Raw genomic sequence first — 20,434 nt, forward strand, 5'->3', positions numbered from 1 at the left:
CCGGGGTAGGCTGACTTCGCCAGTGCCAGAAGCGTGCTGCGGAAGGCAAGTGGCGTCTCAGCCTCTCCTCGCCTGCGCGTGGCGAACTTGTGGCACTTGTGGGACTGAGGAGCATAGATGAGCGCCATCTGGGCAAGGGCTTGTGCCAGGAATAGCGTCGAAGGCCGCCAGACCGTCGTCGTCCAACGCCGCCGGTAGCACACGTAGCGCCTCCTCCTCAGTCCAATTAGCTAACTTATAAGCGGCGGTAAAACGGCGTCGAAAAGCTTCCAAATCGCCGCCAGTAGCTGTGAATTCTTTGACGAAGGGCAGCCTCTTCTTGAGTGCAATATCTGTGTTCAGTGCCGTCGGCGGGTCTTGCAAATTGGCGGAAGCCGTTTCCCGCCTGCTGTTCCAAATGGCGGCCGCTTGCGCGGCTTGCGTCCTTCCGGTTTCCCACGCACGGGAAGTGGCTGCGGTTGAGGTTCCGGGACGCTGCACGGGTGTCCCCTCGTCGTCCTCCCTCTGCATTAGGGCGGCCAAAGCAGTGACGGCGGCCAGGTCTCCCATGGGAGGTCGGTCGTCTCCCCGCGTCGCCGGCGTATCAGCGTGCTGCTCCATTTCCGGGTCTTGAGCAGCCCGGGTCGCTGGTGGTGGAGTACCGTCATCATGGTTGTCCTCGTCCGACCTTGTAAATTGCTTCCTCCTTAACATTGGTAGCCTACGCCCTCACCAACTATTGTAACTCCTGACACCACTTGTAGTGCTTCAATAAAGACATACACACTACGTGAGTTGAGGCGAGTCTTTTATTAACACTTCCCTTACGGGACGGGTTCTGTAATTGGTGTAAACGTAACTACCCCTATGTAACACTGTATAACACTATGTAACCCCCTTACACACAAGGCTATTGAAGAGCCCAACCCGACCCACCGAGTGTTACCCACAATGACAACCCTTTACCGTATCCACGCTGCCCTATTATCCCCCTAGCGGGGCCTTTCCCCGCCCTTTGGCTATGCCCTCCTTCTGGCACTCCGTAGTAGGCTCGCTCCCTTAACTACCCTAATGACGGGATATACCGGAGTTTCACTAGGCTTACTCCCCTGATTACCCGAATGACGGGATGAACCGGCATTACACAATTGTCAAACTTTTGCTTGCTTTTCAACATTCCGGGTTGCTGAAAACAATATTTGGCTTAATTTGCGACAACTTGATTTGGTTGGCTGTTGGATGGCGGATGGTATAGCTACAAATTTTATTATACTTACATGATCTACAGTAACTCAAAAGTAACTAATTATGAGATTACCATGTTTACGTTTTATATGGAAGATACATTTTCCTTTTTGTGTAGCTTAATTTTCGGTGTTACCTTGGTTAGTTTTCGTCTGTATTTTTTATTTACCAAGAAAATGTAACTTAATAACGCACTTGCTAGAAAGTTCTGGATTCACAATCGCAAGGTTGTGGGCAAAAATTCCAGTCAAGATCAACTCGTCTCATCACCATAATCATCAACACCATCATCACCTCTCTCCAAGACCGTAAAATCACCATCTTCATTGTCACCATCATTATTCTCACCTCTCAAATATCAGTAGAATCAGCAGCAGTTAATCAGTCTGCAAAACTGGGCACAGGCGAAGGCAACATCAGCTTCGGTGTTAAGGAGAGATGGGACTGACTGTAACTTGGAAATTTCAGTATGGATGTTATATCGTGGATGCTTTAAAAATGGACGGAGCCTGGCCAACGTAATGTGTAAATTTTTGACTGGACCTCACTTGAACAATGCGCGACTTTTATCACTCTGTGGGAAGTCACCTGTGGATCTTATTTTGCTACGCAAAGCCAGAGTCTTACAAAAGGAACATGCAATTTCCAGCACTGCCTCTGAACCACGAGTGAAGACAAGCAATGCCCATCGGTCAAACGAGCCACGAAATCCGACTACTGTCTTGTTGTGAAAAAAACATGCCAAAGAAATCCAGTTGTCAGCTGTTATCTGGAAGTTACATATCTAGACTATATACTCTAGTCTCTCTTTCTTACGTGACTTTCAACCTTTGTGAATGAAAAAATTGAATTGAAAATCAGTGACGCGACTTCCAGGCTTTGACATGCCTCTAGTGATATCACTGTGGCATAACTGCCACACCTTTGAATAAGTGCATTGTGGAAGCTGGCTCTACTGAACCAATGTAAGTTGGTATATGCACGCTTCAGTAAACTTCAAACCAGCAATAGCGGCGCCAGACAAAATGTCAGGCGTTGAATTCACAGCTTTTTGCACACGGGGGCATGTCATTTAGATCACTGTATCACCGTGGGTCGATGTTATTTTGTCAACAGCATAAACTAGCAACCAAGCACAAGTTTAATTTGTTTTACTGCATCATTAATCACATGATCTGTGTTCAATAGGTCAATTGTGCTTGTGCTTCTTCTTCTGACATGAATTCCTGCAGACGAGCAGACATTGTAGGGGAGCAGCAAGTTGTCAAAGGTTCATGTCATAATTCTTTATCCAATCCAGGGCCTCTGGGGTGAGGTTGTGGATGGCTTCTATACCTCCTCCATTTTGAGGGTCCATTGTGTTCTCTGGAGAATGTGAGCACCAATGGTGTCTGCTGTGACTCCTGGGGTTTGGGAGGCTGCTGATTTTGCAGTACCAAGAGTGCGGAGCAGGTTCCAGGCCTTGCGGCTGGAATCAGTGAAGTTGAGGCCCTCTGCTGTACCACACCGCTCTTGGCGTCTAGCCTCATTTAATAAGTCAAGCAGAGCTTGATCAATGACAGGGTCATTGTTCTGCTCGTATTGCTTTAAAATGTTTACTTTCTTTGGTGCAACACGGAATGTATAACAGAAACATGTATGCCGATTGCTGGCTCATTGGAAATACGGCATACTGTCCGTGTGGCACGCACTGGGAGTCCGTTATTGTCGAAATTCGCGAAGCGGAGGTCTAGAGTGTACGATCGCCATGCTGGCGCTGCGCCATCGTCTGCAACGGCAGTGGCACCGTCGTTGGTAGCTGTTGCATGATTTATATGTGGTCGTGCGTACGCTGGTGCCTCTTCCAGCTGGAGCGGTAGGCAAATCCACGGCCGCACACGTCGCATCGGTGCGGGCGCTCGCCCGTGTGGGTCCGCCGGTGCACCTTGAGGTTCGAGTGCAGCGAAAAGGCACGGCCGCACACGTCACAGCTGAAGGGTTGTTCGCCCGTGTGCGTGCGCATGTGGAACACCAGCGCCTCGTAACGGGATAAGCGCCGGCCACACTGCGCGCATTCGAAGCGCCGTTCCCCGCCCCTGCCGGCTCCGACACCGCCGATGCCAACGCCACCACCAACGCCGATAATTCCGTCACCGGGCTCCCGGCTGCGTCGTCTAGCGGCTGCGGTGATGACGGCTGCACGCCAGCTGGCGGGGAGCCGTGGGCTTGCGGTGGTGCTAGTTGCGGCACAATCGGTGTTAACCCGGTTTTCGCCCATCACCTGATGCTGCGGTTCCTGCTGCTGTTGCCGCCATTGGCGGTCGAATTGGTTGGGATGAGGCACAAGCGATTCTGCTGGTGTGTGTCTGTCATCCTTGACATAGCCTGGGGGGGTTTTGTCCAACAGTTTACCTAGAGGAGAAGGTGACAGGGCCAGTGTTAATTTTCCTGACTTTTGAGCCCTAAACCGAGAAGCACGAGCATGGATATGTTTATATTTTTACGCTACTCACAAGACACAGAACCATCTCTGAAAATAAATTACACCGATCATGATATGGTGATACCTGAAATATATACAAGTTACTTGTTTGGATGATAGGTTTTTATATTCTGTGTAGGAGGTTGTCATGCACATTCTGCCTTTTTATGGGCCACAGGAGAGTGAAGACAGGTTGAGTGCACGTATAAACGATCCAGGGAATTGTGTAGCTACATGGCTTTGCCGCTTTTTAAGCGTTTCAGTTTGTACCATCATGGATAGGACTTGGTGTTACTATAAGAATGACCATCCCTCTGAAAATGTATTCTTGGGAGAAGTTAATTCCTATCAATGTGTCAACCACACTTTCATCAATCTCGGATTCTCAGTGAAAAACGCTTTATTTATGTGCATAAACATCACCCCTTAACTTCCATTGGCTGTCCCATCAACATTCATTGCAATCATTATAATTTTTGGATACTAGAATTATGAGATCAAGTATTGCACTTTTCTTACTAAGACATATTACTAATATGGAATCGTTGGCGTAACTGCTGATGAGACAGGCAATGTGGGTTTGAGGGGCAGAGGTTTAAGCCCTATGTATAAACAGCCCTTTTACCAATCTACTGGTGGATGAGGGTCTCCTCAGGGTCATCAGTTATTAAACTACAGTCTGTTATCCTATAACGTGTGTTTTCATGACGTGAATTGGATTTAATGCGATAAATGTATTAGGGAACACATTTTTTATAACGCGGATGCGAATTGGATTTCATGCGATTGGGCGAACAGAACTACGTCGCGCGAGGAGGAATAAGCCGTTGTATGGCGTAGCATCACAAGGCGGGATGCTGCTGGTCGCTACTAGAGTTCAAATTAAAAGTGATTCCGCTTCTTTATTTAAATTTATAATCAATGTCCAAAAATAAAAAAATATTGTCACAACTAAAACATTGGTTTTAGTTGGCCATACTGCATTGTAACATATTTACATTCATAGTTGATGACAACCGTTTAATTTAAACTTCAAGATCCGACCATGTCCATTCAGTGCTCCCCGAGCTGCATTGGCATCCGGTTGCTGAACGAATACATTCTGAGGTCGCACTCATTACACACAAAGTGCTTGCCACAAATTAACTACAATACCTTGCGGATCTTGTCAAGGAGCATAAACCATCATTCGAACTTCGGTCATGCTTGCAGCGGCTTTTGTCAATAGTGCTCACCATTGGAACCTCATTTGCCAGTAGCAAACTATGATAATTGGTTTTTTACCCTTTTATCTGGCAACAAAACTGACACCTTTTTTACGAGTCATGTTTGCATAGACCACAATACCTGCAGTCAGAATGCAAACAAAAAACATAACTCTGATCATGTATGCACTGTCCTTGAAATTGATTGGTCCACACCAGAGACAGCTTTCTTTAGAGCCTAGTCTCACATGGTGTTGGACCAGATGATGCCAAAAGTCGCACAACTCAATGACAATGCACCATCAGAGTATGAGAGCTCGGGGAAGCATTTACACCATTGGAACCTCATTTGCCAGTAGCAAACTATGATAATTGGTTTTTTACCCTTTTATCAATAGTGCTGTTTGTTGCTGGTCGTTTGGCATTTTGGACCTGTGATTATCAACCATGGTTTTAAAATAAACTCACAGAGACACACAGGCTCTGTTACGATGAGGTCACAGGCCCATTTTTACAAAAGTTATGAAAACATGTTGGCCCTGATATGGTTGTGGCTTTGCTGGATCACGCCCAATCTTGAATTATATTTATACATCAATCTGGCCCTTGCCTGCAAGCTGGGATCCGCTGTTTGCTGCTGTCCCTGCTGCCACTGAGTGGTGGGCCTCCGTGTCCTCCCAGCGTAGGCGGCCGCTCCCCTCTCCTCCCAGTACTGCCCTCGACTCCTCCCCTGAGACGCGGGCAGAGGCAACAACTGAGACAACGGCACCCGCTGTCCCCGAACTCCCACTCCTGACCTTTGACATTAACATCCCCCTTCACCACCAAGAATGTAAAGTTAAAGCTAAAGGGGCAGCCCTCCCAACTACTTGGCCACTGCCAGCAGACAGCTCCTCCAGAGGGTATATTGACCTACTCTTCCACAATGGACAAATGTGTTATCCTTTAGCCCACCATACACAACCTGCTGATCGACTGTTGTGTAACCATCTACATGACTGCATAGCTTTGGGTTGAAACTGATGAGCTCTGATTTCAAGTCAAGTGCAAAATACTACACAAGGGCAAAATGCACCAATAATGCATGTTTGCTAGAACATACAGGGTAATTCCACTTTGGTGCTAATTTGATCCAGATTTCTCTTCAAATGGTGAGAAGATATCTCGATGGACTCACATGTATATGTATAAAAGCAGTTGTCAATACGCTGTAGCATGAGGGCCTTTATCACAGTTAACCTGGTGCCTTAGAGACCAGAGTATTGAGTTGGCACTGTCAAGATCCTGCATTCCAATTTGGATTTCAGCCACCCATGATTAATCAGCCACACATTATCACACACACTTTAGTCACTTCTGTCAGGACATAAAGGGTGGTGACATAAGGAACAAAAGTTTTTCCAGGTTGAAAATAGTTTGCTCCAGAACGAAATTAGTGTGGCTAAGATGCTGATGGTGACAATATTGTTTTTGGGTCATTTAAATGTTTTAGGCCTTATATGGCCTTGGGCCGCATAAACTTAAGGTGCGGGCTGGGTCGTAGGTTCCTCATCCCTTACCCAAATGAAGACGTAAGATAAACACCGAAACTCTGCACGCATGCTTGTCAACAAACACCTTTATAAAATAGTACCTTCAACCGTCTCCAGTTTGATGTTGTGAGCCACGCCATTGGGGCTGTTCCCGTCAACAGCTGTGGTTGGGTTCTGCCGAGGTTCCTCTGCCAAAAATCACGACAGTGAAAACACACATAGCCCATGGGGAATCCAGAGACTGATCAAAAAATAAAAAGTTGATTCCTGGATTTTCATGAGTGGATGACCTCAGCCTGTTTAACACGTAGGCTTTCGCGACCAATATTATTCATAATCAAAGTTTTTGGGTTTAGATCGCGTTATTCATAAATGTGTCGTAACTCTCCACCACCCGACACGGCCAATCAGTAAAAAAGTGTCACGTTGACAAAAGACAAATAGTTCACTGCTTTAGCCCAGCATGGTCACCAATGAGAAAAACAAATCCCAGAACAATCTTAATTTTTGGAGCTTTCGTGACTGCAGGAATTATTCTTTGGTTCTTTCGGTTAAGTCACGTCTAAAGATAAAATAATAAATTAAAATAATAGCGACGTTTCGATTGCAACACAAGCAATCATCATCAGGCATAAGAGAAATAGCAACAAAAATCTAACTAGAAAACTATAGACAGACATACAAGCAGACAGACATCACAAGGACACACAGAGAGAGGACACATATCGGCACAGAGAGAGGGGTCGTTTCTGTGACGGTCCCTTAAATATAGGGAGGGGGGGGCGGGGACGGAGAGAGGGAGGGGGCAGAGAAAATTAGCATATCAATGAGTGGACGGCAACGTGTTGCTGCTGCGCAAGTAAGATGACGACGTGGCACGGCACGCAAGCTTGAAAATTAGGAGAAAGACACACTAAAATTAAATAACCTCGCAAAATATCGAAATGTGATGTAATGCAACACAGAGAGTCGGTCAACACACAATTAACGCATAGCCTGGTTGATTACGTATTTCAAAGATTGCTAAGTTAGAATTTAAGTGTGAAAATTCCAAAGAGAGGACACAGGCAGAGAGAACAAATAGCCAGAGAGAGAAAAAAGATAAGCTTAAAACTTCCCCGTAGAAGTGGTTCAATCTTAATTTTTGGAGCTTTCGTGACTGCAGGAATTATTCTTTGGTTCTTTTGGTTATTTAATTTTAGTGTGTCTTTCTCCTAATTTTCAAGCTTGCGTGCCGTGCCACGTCGTCATCTTACTTGCGCAGCAGCAACACGTTGCCGTCCACTCATTGATATGCTAATTTTATCTGCCCCCTCCCTCTCTCCGTCCCCGCCCCCCCCTCCCTATATTTAAGGGACCGTCACAGAAACGACCCCTCTCTCTGTGCCGATATGTGTCCTCTCTCTGTGTGTCCTTGTGATGTCTGTCTGCTTGTATGTCTGTCTATAGTTTTCTAGTTAGATTTTTGTTGCTATTTCTCTTATGCCTGATGATGATTGCTTGTGTTGCAATCGAAACGTCGCTATTATTTTAATTTATTATTTTATCTTTAGACGTGACTTAACCGAAAGAACCAAAGAATAAATCCCAGAACATTGGTTTAAGAGGTGGCTGGTTGGCTCAGAGGTCAGAGTGCCAAGCTGGCATTGCTGAGATCCTGGGTTCAAATTCAAGTCTCAGACTGCTGTGATTAAACGGGGTTCTTGTGTATAGTTAGTTGATGGTTTCAGCCTGGTTACCAACAACTGCACAATACACCCACAACATTCAATTTGTTTCTTCATATTATTTGAATAAATTCCAGCTTTGAGAATAAAAATATCCTTTTGTGTGTCATGCGATGAACGTTACTCTCTGCGGCAGGGCACGTGAGTGCTGCCCACTAATACGTTGGCCAGAGGTCACTTGAAGGGATGATAGAGGTAGCTCTGTGATTTCCGCTTCTGTGGGCCATTCTCTAACAAGGGTTGTACTTCTCTGTGAGAATAAGGGAGAAATGTTAATAAAATACCACGGAGTCAGACATACTCAGACGACCTAACTTTTTAATCCATGCTGGGATGGTGATGGTGAATTCAGTTTTGTATATGTGTGAAACCATTGGCTTATTCCATGAGCATTTTTTTTCTTAACCTACAATTATCTTCAAAATGACACTACGTACAAATAGGAATGTACGATTAGGATGATTACTAAATTATCACTGCGAAGTCTGCTACTTGTGGTATTGCCCGTATGGTTAAAATGTTAGAAAATGTAAAAATATTCTGTTGCGCCATACCGGACAGGTGATTGTAGTAGTGTTCACCGTAGTCTTCCATTTGTGTTGGCGAGCGGTGTTCAGCGTTGGAAAACACTGTGGTGGCATCTAAAGCAATAACACATAATCCATTTGAACATTAGACATGCAATGGATTCTTATAACGGATTATTATGCTCATGGGGTAAAGTGTGGGTTGTACTCCCACTTCTTCCAAGACGTCCATTTGCCCAGCGTGGTAACATAGACCAAACACCCCAAGCAGGAATCTCTAGGAGTTCACTCTGGTGAAGGCCTGTCCACTAGCAGTGGTCTGGTCAATTGCAGGCCAGCATCCTGAGTCCTTCACCTTATGCTCATGATATATCTATCCATCTGTGTGTAATAACTGACCATTTTAGACACAGATATATTTATGCAGTACTGTACCACTATACTGTACATTCTACTAATTTATACCAGTATGATACACACACTGAAAGTTGTGACTCTGAACTGACAACTGAGGGGTTTCCAGAAAACAAAACCCACAAAATCTTGTTTTTCAGAAAACATTTTTCAGTTGAGTTGGTAAATGAACTGGATGAACAAAAATTCGTAATTCATTCTCCGGCCATCTGTGGAAGGATTACACGATGAAAAGTGGATTGTAAGGTGTTCCAATAAAGATAGGATGGGTTATCTTCGCTTCTATGTGACTTTACTGAAAGAACCAATAAGATGAATCCCTGCAGTCACGAAAGCTTTACATCGAAATTTAGGATGGGTTATATTTAATACATTTTCAAGAGGGTGACATGACACTTGATGGTACTTACCTGACACTCGTCAGATATTTACCACTCACCTCACACTCACTACTTACTTCTCGCCAATTCATACAATATAGTGGGAAACCTATTATGTATTTTTCCAGTGTCATTGACAAATGTTGAATTTTTGGATATGAAGGAGGTGAAATAATACACCAAGTAACGTGAACTAATGTACTAATTCAACTAAGCATTTGTGATTCAACTGCTCGCCCACCTGTCCCAATGGCAGAAAGCTATTAATTTTATGATTTTAAAATCAGGTGTATGGGGGAATCATTGCAAATGGTAGAGTCGAAAAGAAGTGCTGGGGCCAATAAGCCAAATTTATCAGCTCAAAGGTCAACTATTTCAATCATTTTTCATTAACTCCAATCATGACATTTCATATGACATCTCATTCTGTGAAATCGGTGGAGTGGCCTAGGAGTTCTTAGAAAAAGATACATACATACAGATTATCCACTTAATTTCCAGAATACTGCTCACTGAATCATGGACAAAGTTATTTTGTATAGCATGAATAGAAATAAAATGTGGCTGTGTGTTCTCCAATTCTATTCTAATTGTGCTATCGGCATCACACTGAAACAAAAATATCCTTTCCGAACTGTCTCAGAGCAGTGCACCAACCCGTATTCGATAATGGCCAATTGATTCAAATATTACAAGCCTGCCTCTGAGATTCCTTCAGGTGACCTCTTTTCCACATTTTCCCACAATCACTGTTACAGGGAGAAAAATGGCTTTGGGAGGTCTCAGTGTAAATGCTTACCCCGAGCTCTCAATACTCTGATAGTGCGCTGTTTTTTAGTTGTACGCCTTTTGGCGTCATCTGGTCCAACACCAATGGAGACTAGGCTCTAAGAAAAGCTGTCTCGGGTGTGGACCAATCAACTTCAAGGACAGTGCATATCATTATCATTATCAGAGTTGTTTCTTTTTGTTTGCATTTTGACTGCTTGTGTTGTGGTTATTGCAAACATGATGCCTTATATAAAGGTGTCAGTTTTTGTACCAGTTGAAAGGGTAAAAACCTATTACTATATTTTGCCACTGGTAAAGGAGGCCTCATAGTGTAAATACACACAGACTATGTTACGATGAGGTCACAGGCCCATTTGTACAAAGGTTATGAAAACATGTTGGCCCTGATATGGTTGTGGCTTTTCTGGATCAAGCCCAATCTTGAATTATATTTATACATCAATCTGGCCCTTGCCTGCAAGCTGGGATCCGCTGTTTGCTGCTGTCCCTGCTGCCACTGAGTGGTGGGCCTCCGTCTCCTCCCAGCGTAAGCGGCCGCTCCCCTCTCCTCCCAGTACTGCCCTCGACTCCTCCCCTGAGACGCGGGCAGAGGCAACAACTGAGACAACAGAAACCGCTGTCCCCGAACTCCCACTCCTGACCTTTGACATCAACATCCCCCTTCACCACCAAGAATGTAAAGTTAAATAAGGTAAAGGGGCAGCCCTCCCAACTACGTGCCCACTGCCAGCAGACAGCTACTCCAGAGGGGATATTGACCTACTCTTCCACAATTGCCAAATGTGTTATGCTTTAGCCCACCATACACAACCTGCTGATAGACTGTTGTATAACCATTTACACCACTGCGTAGCTTTGGGTTGAAACTGATGAGCTCTGATTGAAAGTCAAGTGCGAAACACTACACAAGGGCAGAATGCACCAAGAATGCATGTTTGCTAGAACATACAGGGTGGTTCCACTGTGGTGCTAGTTTGACCCAGATTTCTATTCAAATAGTGAGAAGATATCTCGATGGACTCACATGTATATGTATAAAAGCAGTTGTCAAGACACCTGGTTAATTACATCCTTCCACTGATTGCTCAATTTGAATCATCATCTCGGGTGAAGTTATGTCTATGTTTGTATATCTGGGAAATTAGAAAAGCTTAAGCTAAACTTGCACGCTCGAAAACAATGTGTCGTAATGGTGATGGTAGTGTTTAAAGCTGGGAAAATGGATATAAGAATACATATAAACTGGCTGTCTAGCAGTAAACTGCACGGCAGCTAAAGTTTAGCTTGATTTGTCCATGAAGCCATCCAGATATACAAACATAGACATAACTTCAACCGAGATGATGGATTCAGATTGAGCAATCATTGGAAGGATGTAATTAACCAAGCTAAACTTTAGCTGCCGTGCAGTTTACTTCTAGACAACCAGTTTATATTTATTCAAATATCCATTTTCCCAGCTTTACACACTACCATCACCATTACCACACGTTGTTTTCGAGTGTGCAAGTTTAGCTTAAGCCTTTCTAATTTTCAAGATATACAAACATAGACATAACTTCAACCGAGATGATGTGTCAATACACTGTAGCATGAAGGCCTTTATCACAGGTAACCTGGTGCCTTAGAGATCAGAGTATTGAGTTGGCACTGTCAAGATCCTGCATTTCAATTTGGATTTCGGCCGCCCATGATTAATCAGCCACACATTATCACACACACTTTAGTCACTTCTGTAAATGCATGAGGACGTACAATCGTGGTGACATTAGGAACAACAGTTTTTCAAGGTTGAAAATAGTTTGTTCCAGAACCAAATTAGTGTCGCTAAGATGCTTATGATGACAATATTGATTTTGGGTTATTTAAAAGTTTTAGGCCTTATATAAACTTAAGCTGCAGGCTGGGTCGTAGGTTCCTCATCTCTTAGCCAAATGAAGACTTAAAATAAACACCGAAACTCTGCACGCATGCTTGTCAACAAACACATTTATAAAACAGTACCTTCAAACATCTCTAGTTTGATGTTGTGAGCCATGTCATTGGGGCTGTTCCCGTCAACAGCTGTGGTTGAGGTCTGTCGCGGTTCCTCTGCCAAAAATCATGACAGTGAAAACACACTTAGCCCATGGGGAATCCAGAGACCGATCAAAAAAAGAAAAGTTGATTCCTGGATTCTCATGAGTGGATGATCTCAGCCTGGTCACCAATGAGAAAAAAAACATCCCAGAACATTGGTTTAAGAGGTGGCTGGGTGGCTCAGAGGTCAGAGTGCCAAGCTGGCATTGCTGAGATCCTGGGTTCGAATTCAATTCTCAGACTGCTGTGATTAAACTGGATTCTCGTGTTTAGTTAGTTGATGGTTTAAGCCTGATTACCAATAACTGCACAATACACCCACAACATTCAATTTGTTTCTTCATCATGAGACCGGGGGGGGGAGTAGACATGAAGATTTCCTTCTTGCCTGCGCAAAGGAGCTTTCAAGTGGAGTGCAGTGTGCGCAGAACTGACCCCACCCTCTAGACCCGGGGTTTGTCTGCCATGGCCTAGCAAGCTGGGAAGGTGACAGCGAGGTCCTCGCGCCGTAGGTTTTACATCAGAGTTTCCTTCTCCTAGGTAGACGGCCTTCCAAGGCTGAAGAGATCCACCTTCCCTGCTATTTCAAACCATAGCTGGTAGGCCACAGCCGCAGTCCACAGTAACGAAGTGGCGCGCCTTAGTCCCGAACACTTGGCTGTTGGGTCCTAACGAGACCCTTCCGCCCTGGCCGGTGACTCCGTCGTGGGAGTTCATTCGCCCAGTGATGCAGTGTTGACATCACCCCCTCACGTCGTTTAGCCCGCCAGCTGAAGCGGTTTACCAGGGTGTGGCACTAGGAGCCAGAGAGATTTAGGAGATGGATGAGGACCAGTGTTTCCGTCCACTCAAAAATTGAGTGCAGTTACCAGAAAACAAAGGTACTACCTCTACCCAGAGCCCCTAAATTCCGGCTTTGAGAATTTAAGTATCCTTTTGTGTGTCATGCGATGAACGTTACTCTCTGCAGCAGGGCACGTGAGTGCTGCCCACTAATACGTTGGCCAGAGGTCACTTGAAGGGATGATGGAGGTAGCTCTGTGATTTCTGCTTCTGTGGGCCATTCTCTAAAAAAGGTTGCACTTCTCTGTGAGAATAAGGGAGAAATGTTCATAAAATGCCACGGAGTCAGACATACTCAGACGACCTAACTTTTTAATCCATGCTGGGATGGTGATGGCGAATTCAGTTTTGTATATGTGTGAAACCATTGGCTTATTCCACGAGCATTTTTTTTCTTAACCTACAATTATCTTCAAAATGACACTACGTACAAATAGGAATGTACGATTAGGATGATTACTAAATTATCACTGCGAAGTCTGCTACATGTGGTATTGCCCGTCTGGTAAAAATGTTAGAAAATGTTAAACTATTCTGTTGCGCCATACCGGACAGGTGATTGTAGTAGTGTTCATCGTAGTCTTCCATTTGTGTTGGCGAGCGGTGTTCAGCGTTGGCAAACACTGTGGTGGCATCTAAAGCAATAACACAAAATCAATTTTGAACATTGGACACGCAATGGATTCTTATAACGGATTCTTATGCTCATGGGGTAAAGTGTGGGTAGTACTCCCACTTCTTGCAAGACGTCCATTTGCCCAGCGGGTAACAGACCAAACACCCCTAAGCAGGAATCTCTAGGAGTTCACTCTGGTGAAGGCCTGTCCACTAGCAGTGGTCTGGTCAATTGCAGGCTAGCATCCTGAGTCCTTCACCTTATGCTCATGATATATCTATCCATCTGTGTGTAATAACTGACCATTTTAGACACAGATATATTTATGCAGTACTGTACTACTATACTGTACATTCTACTAATTTATACCAGTATGATACACGCACTGAAAGTTGTGACTCTGAACTGTGACAACTGAGAGGTTTCCCAGGAAACAAAATCCACAAAATCTTGTTTTTCAGAAAATAGGTTTTTGTTAAGTTGGTAAATAAACTGGATGAACAAAAGTGTTTTAATTCATTCTCCGGCCATCTGTGGAAGTATTACACAATGAAAAGTGGATTGTAAGGTGCTCCAACGAAGATAGGATGGGTAATATTTAATACATTTTCAAAAGGGTTGACTTGACACTTGATGGTACTTACCTGACACTTGTCAGATATTTACCACTAACCTAACACTCACTACTTATTCCTTGGCAATTTATACAATATAGTGGGAAATCACGACGTTTCGGGCACAACACAAGCATCCTTCTTCAGGTGGGGACAACGTAGCGAAAGCACAACCGCTTAAGTGTGTCTAAGAGATGGCTGTGACGAAGAATTACATCATCTTGGGGGATGGAGGGAGGGGCCATGGTGAGTGTGTGGGCGGGCTGTGGACTGGGAGGTAACGTTGTGAATTACGGGGGGGGGGGGGGGGCGCTGTGAGGCAACGCATGGAGTTCAAACTGAAGCTTTGTGATGCAGATGGCGGAAGTTTATAAGAAAGCTAAGATTAAGCAGCCTTTTGTTATGCTGTCGAGGAGGGTAAATTAGAAATGCGCAGGCTAAAAAACAACGTGTGGCAATGGTGATGGTAGTGTGGGAAGCTGGGGGTAACAAACTGGGAATATGGATATTATGAAAATAAATATAAACTGGCTGTATAGTAGTAAACAGCACGGCAGCTAAAGTTTAACTTGGTTAATTACATCCTTCCAATGATTGCTCAATTTGAATCCATCATCTCGGTTGAAGTTATGTCTATGTTTGTGTATCTGGAAAATTAGAAAGGCGCAAGCCTTTCTAGACAGCCAGTTTATATTTATTTTCATAATCATATCCATATTCCCAGTCTGTTACCCCCAGCTTCACACACTACCATCACCATTGCCACACGTTGTTTTTTAGCCTGTGCATTTTTAATTTACCCCCCCAGCAGCATAACAAAAGGGTGCTTAATCTTAGCTTTCTTATCTACTTCCGCCATCTGCATCACAAAGCTTCAGTTTGAACTCCATGTGTTGCCTCCCAGCGCCCCCTCCCGTGATTCACAACGTTACCTCCCAGTCCACAGCCCGCCCACACACTCACCATGGCCCCTCCCTCGCGACTATATAATTCCTCGTCACAGCCATCTTTTACCTACGTGACTTTACTAAAAAAAACAAAGAGTATGAATCCTTGCAGTCACAAAAACTTCAAATCTAGAACAGCTATGAATGTTATGATTCATAAATCAGGTGTATGGGGAATCATTGCAAATGGTAGAGTGGAAAAGAAGTGCTGTGGCCAATAAGCCAAATTTATCAGCTCAAAGGTGAAATCTTTTAATCATTTTTCCACATTACGTAATCTTCATGAGAGTTAACATGCCACTGCGTTCCAGACAGAAACAAGACAAATTCTATAGCCTGGTCTGTGTGGACACTGTTTGTGCTCACTCACCATAGCACGAGTACTCATGCTTCACGCTTGCTGTGCCCTCCTCCTCATCGGCCACCCTTGAATCAGATGCGAGTCCCTCCGGGTCTGGTAGGGAGTCCCCAGAAAAAACCCGACCATCTCCTCCATTCCCACTGCCATCACCGCAGCCACCGCCACCATCACCACCACTACCACCTCCCAGCCTCCGCATGGACAGCAGCAGCTCCCGGCTCAAACCGCTGAGCAACGAGAGCAGCACTTCCACCAGCCCTCCCAGCGTCATGTCACCAGGGGAGGAGGCGGCCGCATCGTCGTCCCAGCGTGGTGTCCCGGCGTCGTCGTGGGGCTCAGTGTCCTGCAGGGCCTTCACCACCTGCCGCAGCACGGCGTAGAAGCCGAAGGGCAGGCGGTCGCGCGCCGCAGCCAGGAGCTCGGCACGCACGAGGCCATCCCTGACACAGGCGCGCAGGACCCCGTAGTCCCGGATTCCCAGCTCGGAGTCCATGGCCCGGGCCACCTCCGCGTTCACGCCCTGCGTCTCCAGCCACGCCGGGAAGTCCCCGCTCGGCTCCAGGATGGAGGCGATGGCTGGGACGGATGCCACCGCGCACGCCATTCCTCACTCTGTGAGAACAGTATCAAATGGTTAATTTTAGGTGATGGGTTGTGGATGTTTTGAAATGTTCTCTCAAATATGTTTGGGTTGTACCACGTGTACTTTGGCATATCTTATATTTCGCTACACATTTTGGGAGCTTCTGCAGGAACTACATTTACCTGACAATTGGTTTTTTACCCTTCTATCTGGCAACAAAACCTGCTCAGCTCCCAGTGCTTGGAGCAAAACGTCGGGCATTACGCTAAACAACATGCAATACAATTCGAAAATAACTGAGCTCTAGAGCTCAAATTGAACGAAACATTGTCAGACTTTGTTCTCTATTAACTTGACAGCTGATAGTTTGTTTGCCGACCTTTATCTATCCACTGCTGGTTGAAGGCCTCCCAATGCCTTCGATCAAGAGGATGGTTAACCATATTGTCACGCTGGTCATTGCGGCTCGGTTACGGGGGTGGTACCCAGGACTGGGTCCGATATAAATCATTGATGTTAGCCGTGGCCTAAAATCAAACTCAAGTTGTCAGGTTCATAATGCAGTGTGCTAAACCGCTGTGCCACAAACTCAAGTACTTGTGCACGAAGTAAAATACGTTTTTTCCCCCCCTTTTTATGGCAACAAAACTGAAACCTTTTCACAATGAATCATGTTTACATTAACCACAATACCTGCGGTCAGAATGCAAACAAAACACAACTCTGATAATGTATGCACTGTCCTTGAAATTGATTGGTCCACACCACAGACAGCTTTCCTTAGAGCCTAGTCTCATACGGTGTTCGACCAGATGACGCCAAAAGGTGCACAACTCATAGACACCGCACTATCAGGGTAATGAGAGCTCGGGGTAAGCATCTACATCACGAGGCCTCCTTTTCCAGTACCAAAATATAATAATAGGTGTTTTCCCTTTTTTTCTGGCAACAAAACTGAAACCTTTATACAAGGAATCATGTTTACATTAACCACAATACCTGCGGTAAGAATGCAAACAAAAAACACACTGATAATGTATGCATTGTCCTCTGATAGTGCGTTGTCTATGAGTTGTGCACGTGTCGTCAAGTGTAATATACAGCACAGTGGAGTCTACAGTGTAATCTTGAACACTAGGTTACAGTATAATGTACAGAACAGTGTAGTCTACAGTGTAATCAATAGCAGGGTATAGTCCATTGCAATCTGCAACGGAGTGTGGTCTGTCGTATAATCTATATCCCAGTGTAACATGCACATTAACAACGTGGTGAGGGATGCCCAGATATTATATATCTTTTTAAAAACCCGCGGCGTTGGCAACAGACTAACCGAGTGTATGTCGCGACCAGGCCTCTCTCCTCGGCTGTCAAAAGTCTTCCAGCCGCTCAACGAGGCGACGAGGAGACGGTGGTGGTGGTGAAGACGGACGAGTGAGGTAGGTGTAGGAGAGTGGAGGTGGGGAAGAGGACGAGGAGGTGGACGAGACGAAGAGGAGAGAGCAGCAGCGAGGTGGAGACGGAGGGTCCGTCCGCGCTGTGTTGGCCCCCGTGCGAGTGACCCCTCACCCCCTCACCCCCCAAGGGACCGCGGCGATGTGACGCCAGTGCAGCGAGAAACACGTGCACGCGTTCCTCCGTCGTGGTCACGCGTGGGGGGGGGGGTCAGACATTTGTGACGATGTGTGACGAGGGGGGGGGGATTGAGAAATGTGACGTCACATCAAAATGCGCAACTTTAAATAAATATAGAATTGTTATATCAACACTCCACTACAACATCAGAGTGCAGCGCCACATTAAATACTTACTACAATGACAATATTTAAAAGCGATTTGAAGCATGTTTAATTTTCAAAATGGAAATATGGTTTTGGGGGGGGTGGGCAGAGCTTTGTGACGTCATATTTGTGATGCCGTGTGACGAGGGGGGGGGTCAAAAATCGTCAAAAATCGCGTGACGTCATTTATGGACGGTCCCTTATCACAAATGACAGCTCAACGAAGTTGCTTATCGTGATGTGGAGATTTATATCAGCCATAATAAGTACTCATTGGTTCTTTCGGTAAAGTCACGTATTTAGAAATTCCTTAAATAATTATCAAATAGAGCAAGTCAAGATCTATAGGTATCTTGGGGTCATCTTGGATTCAAAATTGAAATTTGAGGATCACATTGATTATATTGGTAAAAAGACTAAAATAAAAATTGGTTTTCTGTATCGACACAAGCACTTCCGTTTGGAATTGATGAAAGCCACCATACTGCCTCGACTTGATTATTCTTTGTTTCTTTCGGTTAAGTCACGTCTAAAGATAAAATAATAAATTAAAATAATAGCATATTACTACGACGTTTCGATTGCAACACAAGCAATCATCATCAGGCATAAAAGAAATAGCAACAAAAATCTAACTAGAAAACTATAGACAGACATACAAGCAGACAGACATCACAACGGCACACAGAGAGAGGACACATATCGGCACAAAGAGAGGGGTCGTTTCTGTGACGGTCCCTTAAATATAGAGAGGGGGGGCGGGGACGGAGAGAGGGAGGGGGCAGAGAAAATTAGCATATCAATGAGTGTACGGCAACGTACTCATTGATATGCTAATTTTCTCTGCCCCCTCCCTCTCTCCGTCCCCGCCCCCCCTCTCTATATTTAAGGGACCGTCACAGAAACGACCCCTCTCTTTGTGCCGATATGTGTCCTCTCTCTGTGTGCCGTTGTGATGTCTGTCTGCTTGTATGTCTGTCTATAGTTTTCTAGTTAGATTTTTGTTGCTATTTCTTTTATGCCTGATGATGATTGCTTGTGTTGCAATCGAAACGTCGTAGTAATATGCTATTATTTTAATTTATTATTTTATCTTTAGACGTGACTTAACCGAAAGAAACAAAGAATAATTCCTGCAGTCACGAAAGCTCCAAAATTAAGATTCGACTTGATTACTGTGATATCGTATCCAAATCAGCCCCAAGCACTGTACTGAAGAAGTTTGACTCAATTTATCACTCGGCTTCAAGATTTGCATTGAACTGCCCATATAGGACTCACCACTGTGATCTCTACATTGGGTCAAACTTAACATCTTTTAATGTTCGACGGCTTGTGCACCAGATCGTATTTATTCACGTTGTGCTTACAAAAAAATCTGCAGACTACCTGCTGGACCTCCTCTCTGTTTCGAAGAACAAATGTGACCTAAGGTCTTCTCTCATTGACCACATTCCTTCACATTCCTTATTGCCGTACAAATACTGGAGGAAGGGCCTTTGCTATTGATGTCCCCAGGGTCTGGAATGCTATTGCCAATAAACTGCAACTTGAATCACTACCTGTGAGATCTTTACTCAAAACTGCTCTAGAGGAGTTGTACACCCCTAGCTGCCAGTGCTATTCAGTGGCCTAAAATCAAATGTTTCGCTCTGGATGACCGGTGCAAAGTATGATCTTGTGTTTTGCTTTAGTGTGCTGATCTTTAAAGGTGCATTGCAAATTTTTGATACTCCTAGTGATGCTTCTGCTGTTGTGGAGTGACTCATGCAGCCAGCTATGGCTACAGGGTTTGGTGGTACATGTTGTTTATGTCGTTTATTGTGAAATTTCGGTCACAGTTCCTATGATCACTGTTACATTGCTTTTATGGCTTTATTTTGGTGATTTCGAAAAGTTTTTTGGATTGGCCATGCCTGTTTGTTGTAGTACGGAGTTAGACTGATGGCTTTAATCTAGTGGTTGTTGTTGTTTGACTTGCATCCCACTGGGATTTTTGCACACAGCGTTGGTGTACAGCGCTTTTTCTGGAAGATTTTAGCTGTTTTTTCCTGGATTTTCTGTTTGCGCAGTCAGTTTAATATGTTTTCTTGTTCATGTTTTTGTGTTTTGTTTGTTGCGGTTGCACCCGATTCAAGAGCCGAATGGCTCACAGGGCTATATCAAATACAGTAAATGAAACTGTTGTATAACTACTGTCTATGCATTTTACGTTTAACTTTCCCATACTTAGCACTCCCATTGCGTGCTTTGTATTGTTTGTCGTCGTCACGTTCTGACCACGTGTGTGCGGCGGTGTGGAAAAGCACTTTTTAGCTCATCGGATTCCCTCCACTTAAAACAAATCA

General features: G+C 44.7%; 1 protein-coding gene across 2 annotated transcripts; it reads right to left on the minus strand.

The window, feature by feature from the left end:
• Positions 1-782: 782 nt before the first annotated feature.
• LOC144952196 (uncharacterized) lies at positions 783-17,872 on the minus strand. Of its 2 annotated transcripts, XM_078882603.1 has the most exons (9): positions 17,639-17,872; positions 15,732-16,334; positions 13,733-13,819; positions 12,267-12,353; positions 10,717-10,836; positions 8,704-8,790; positions 6,524-6,610; positions 5,501-5,620; positions 783-3,615 (listed from the first exon to the last, which is right to left on the minus strand). In XM_078882603.1, exons 2-9 carry the CDS (start codon positions 16,324-16,326, stop codon positions 3,035-3,037), a joined length of 1,764 nt encoding a protein of 587 aa, XP_078738729.1. In that variant the 5' UTR covers positions 16,327-16,334; positions 17,639-17,872; the 3' UTR covers positions 783-3,034. The 2 variants fall into 2 exon arrangements, with proteins under 2 accessions (XP_078738729.1, XP_078738737.1); XM_078882611.1 differs by lacking the exon at positions 12,267-12,353.
• Between the last annotated feature and the right edge of the window lie 2,562 nt (positions 17,873-20,434).

Source organism: Lampetra fluviatilis, chromosome 3 (genome assembly GCF_964198595.1).
Source record: "Lampetra fluviatilis chromosome 3, kcLamFluv1.1, whole genome shotgun sequence".
NCBI lineage: Eukaryota > Metazoa > Chordata > Hyperoartia > Petromyzontiformes > Petromyzontidae > Lampetra > Lampetra fluviatilis.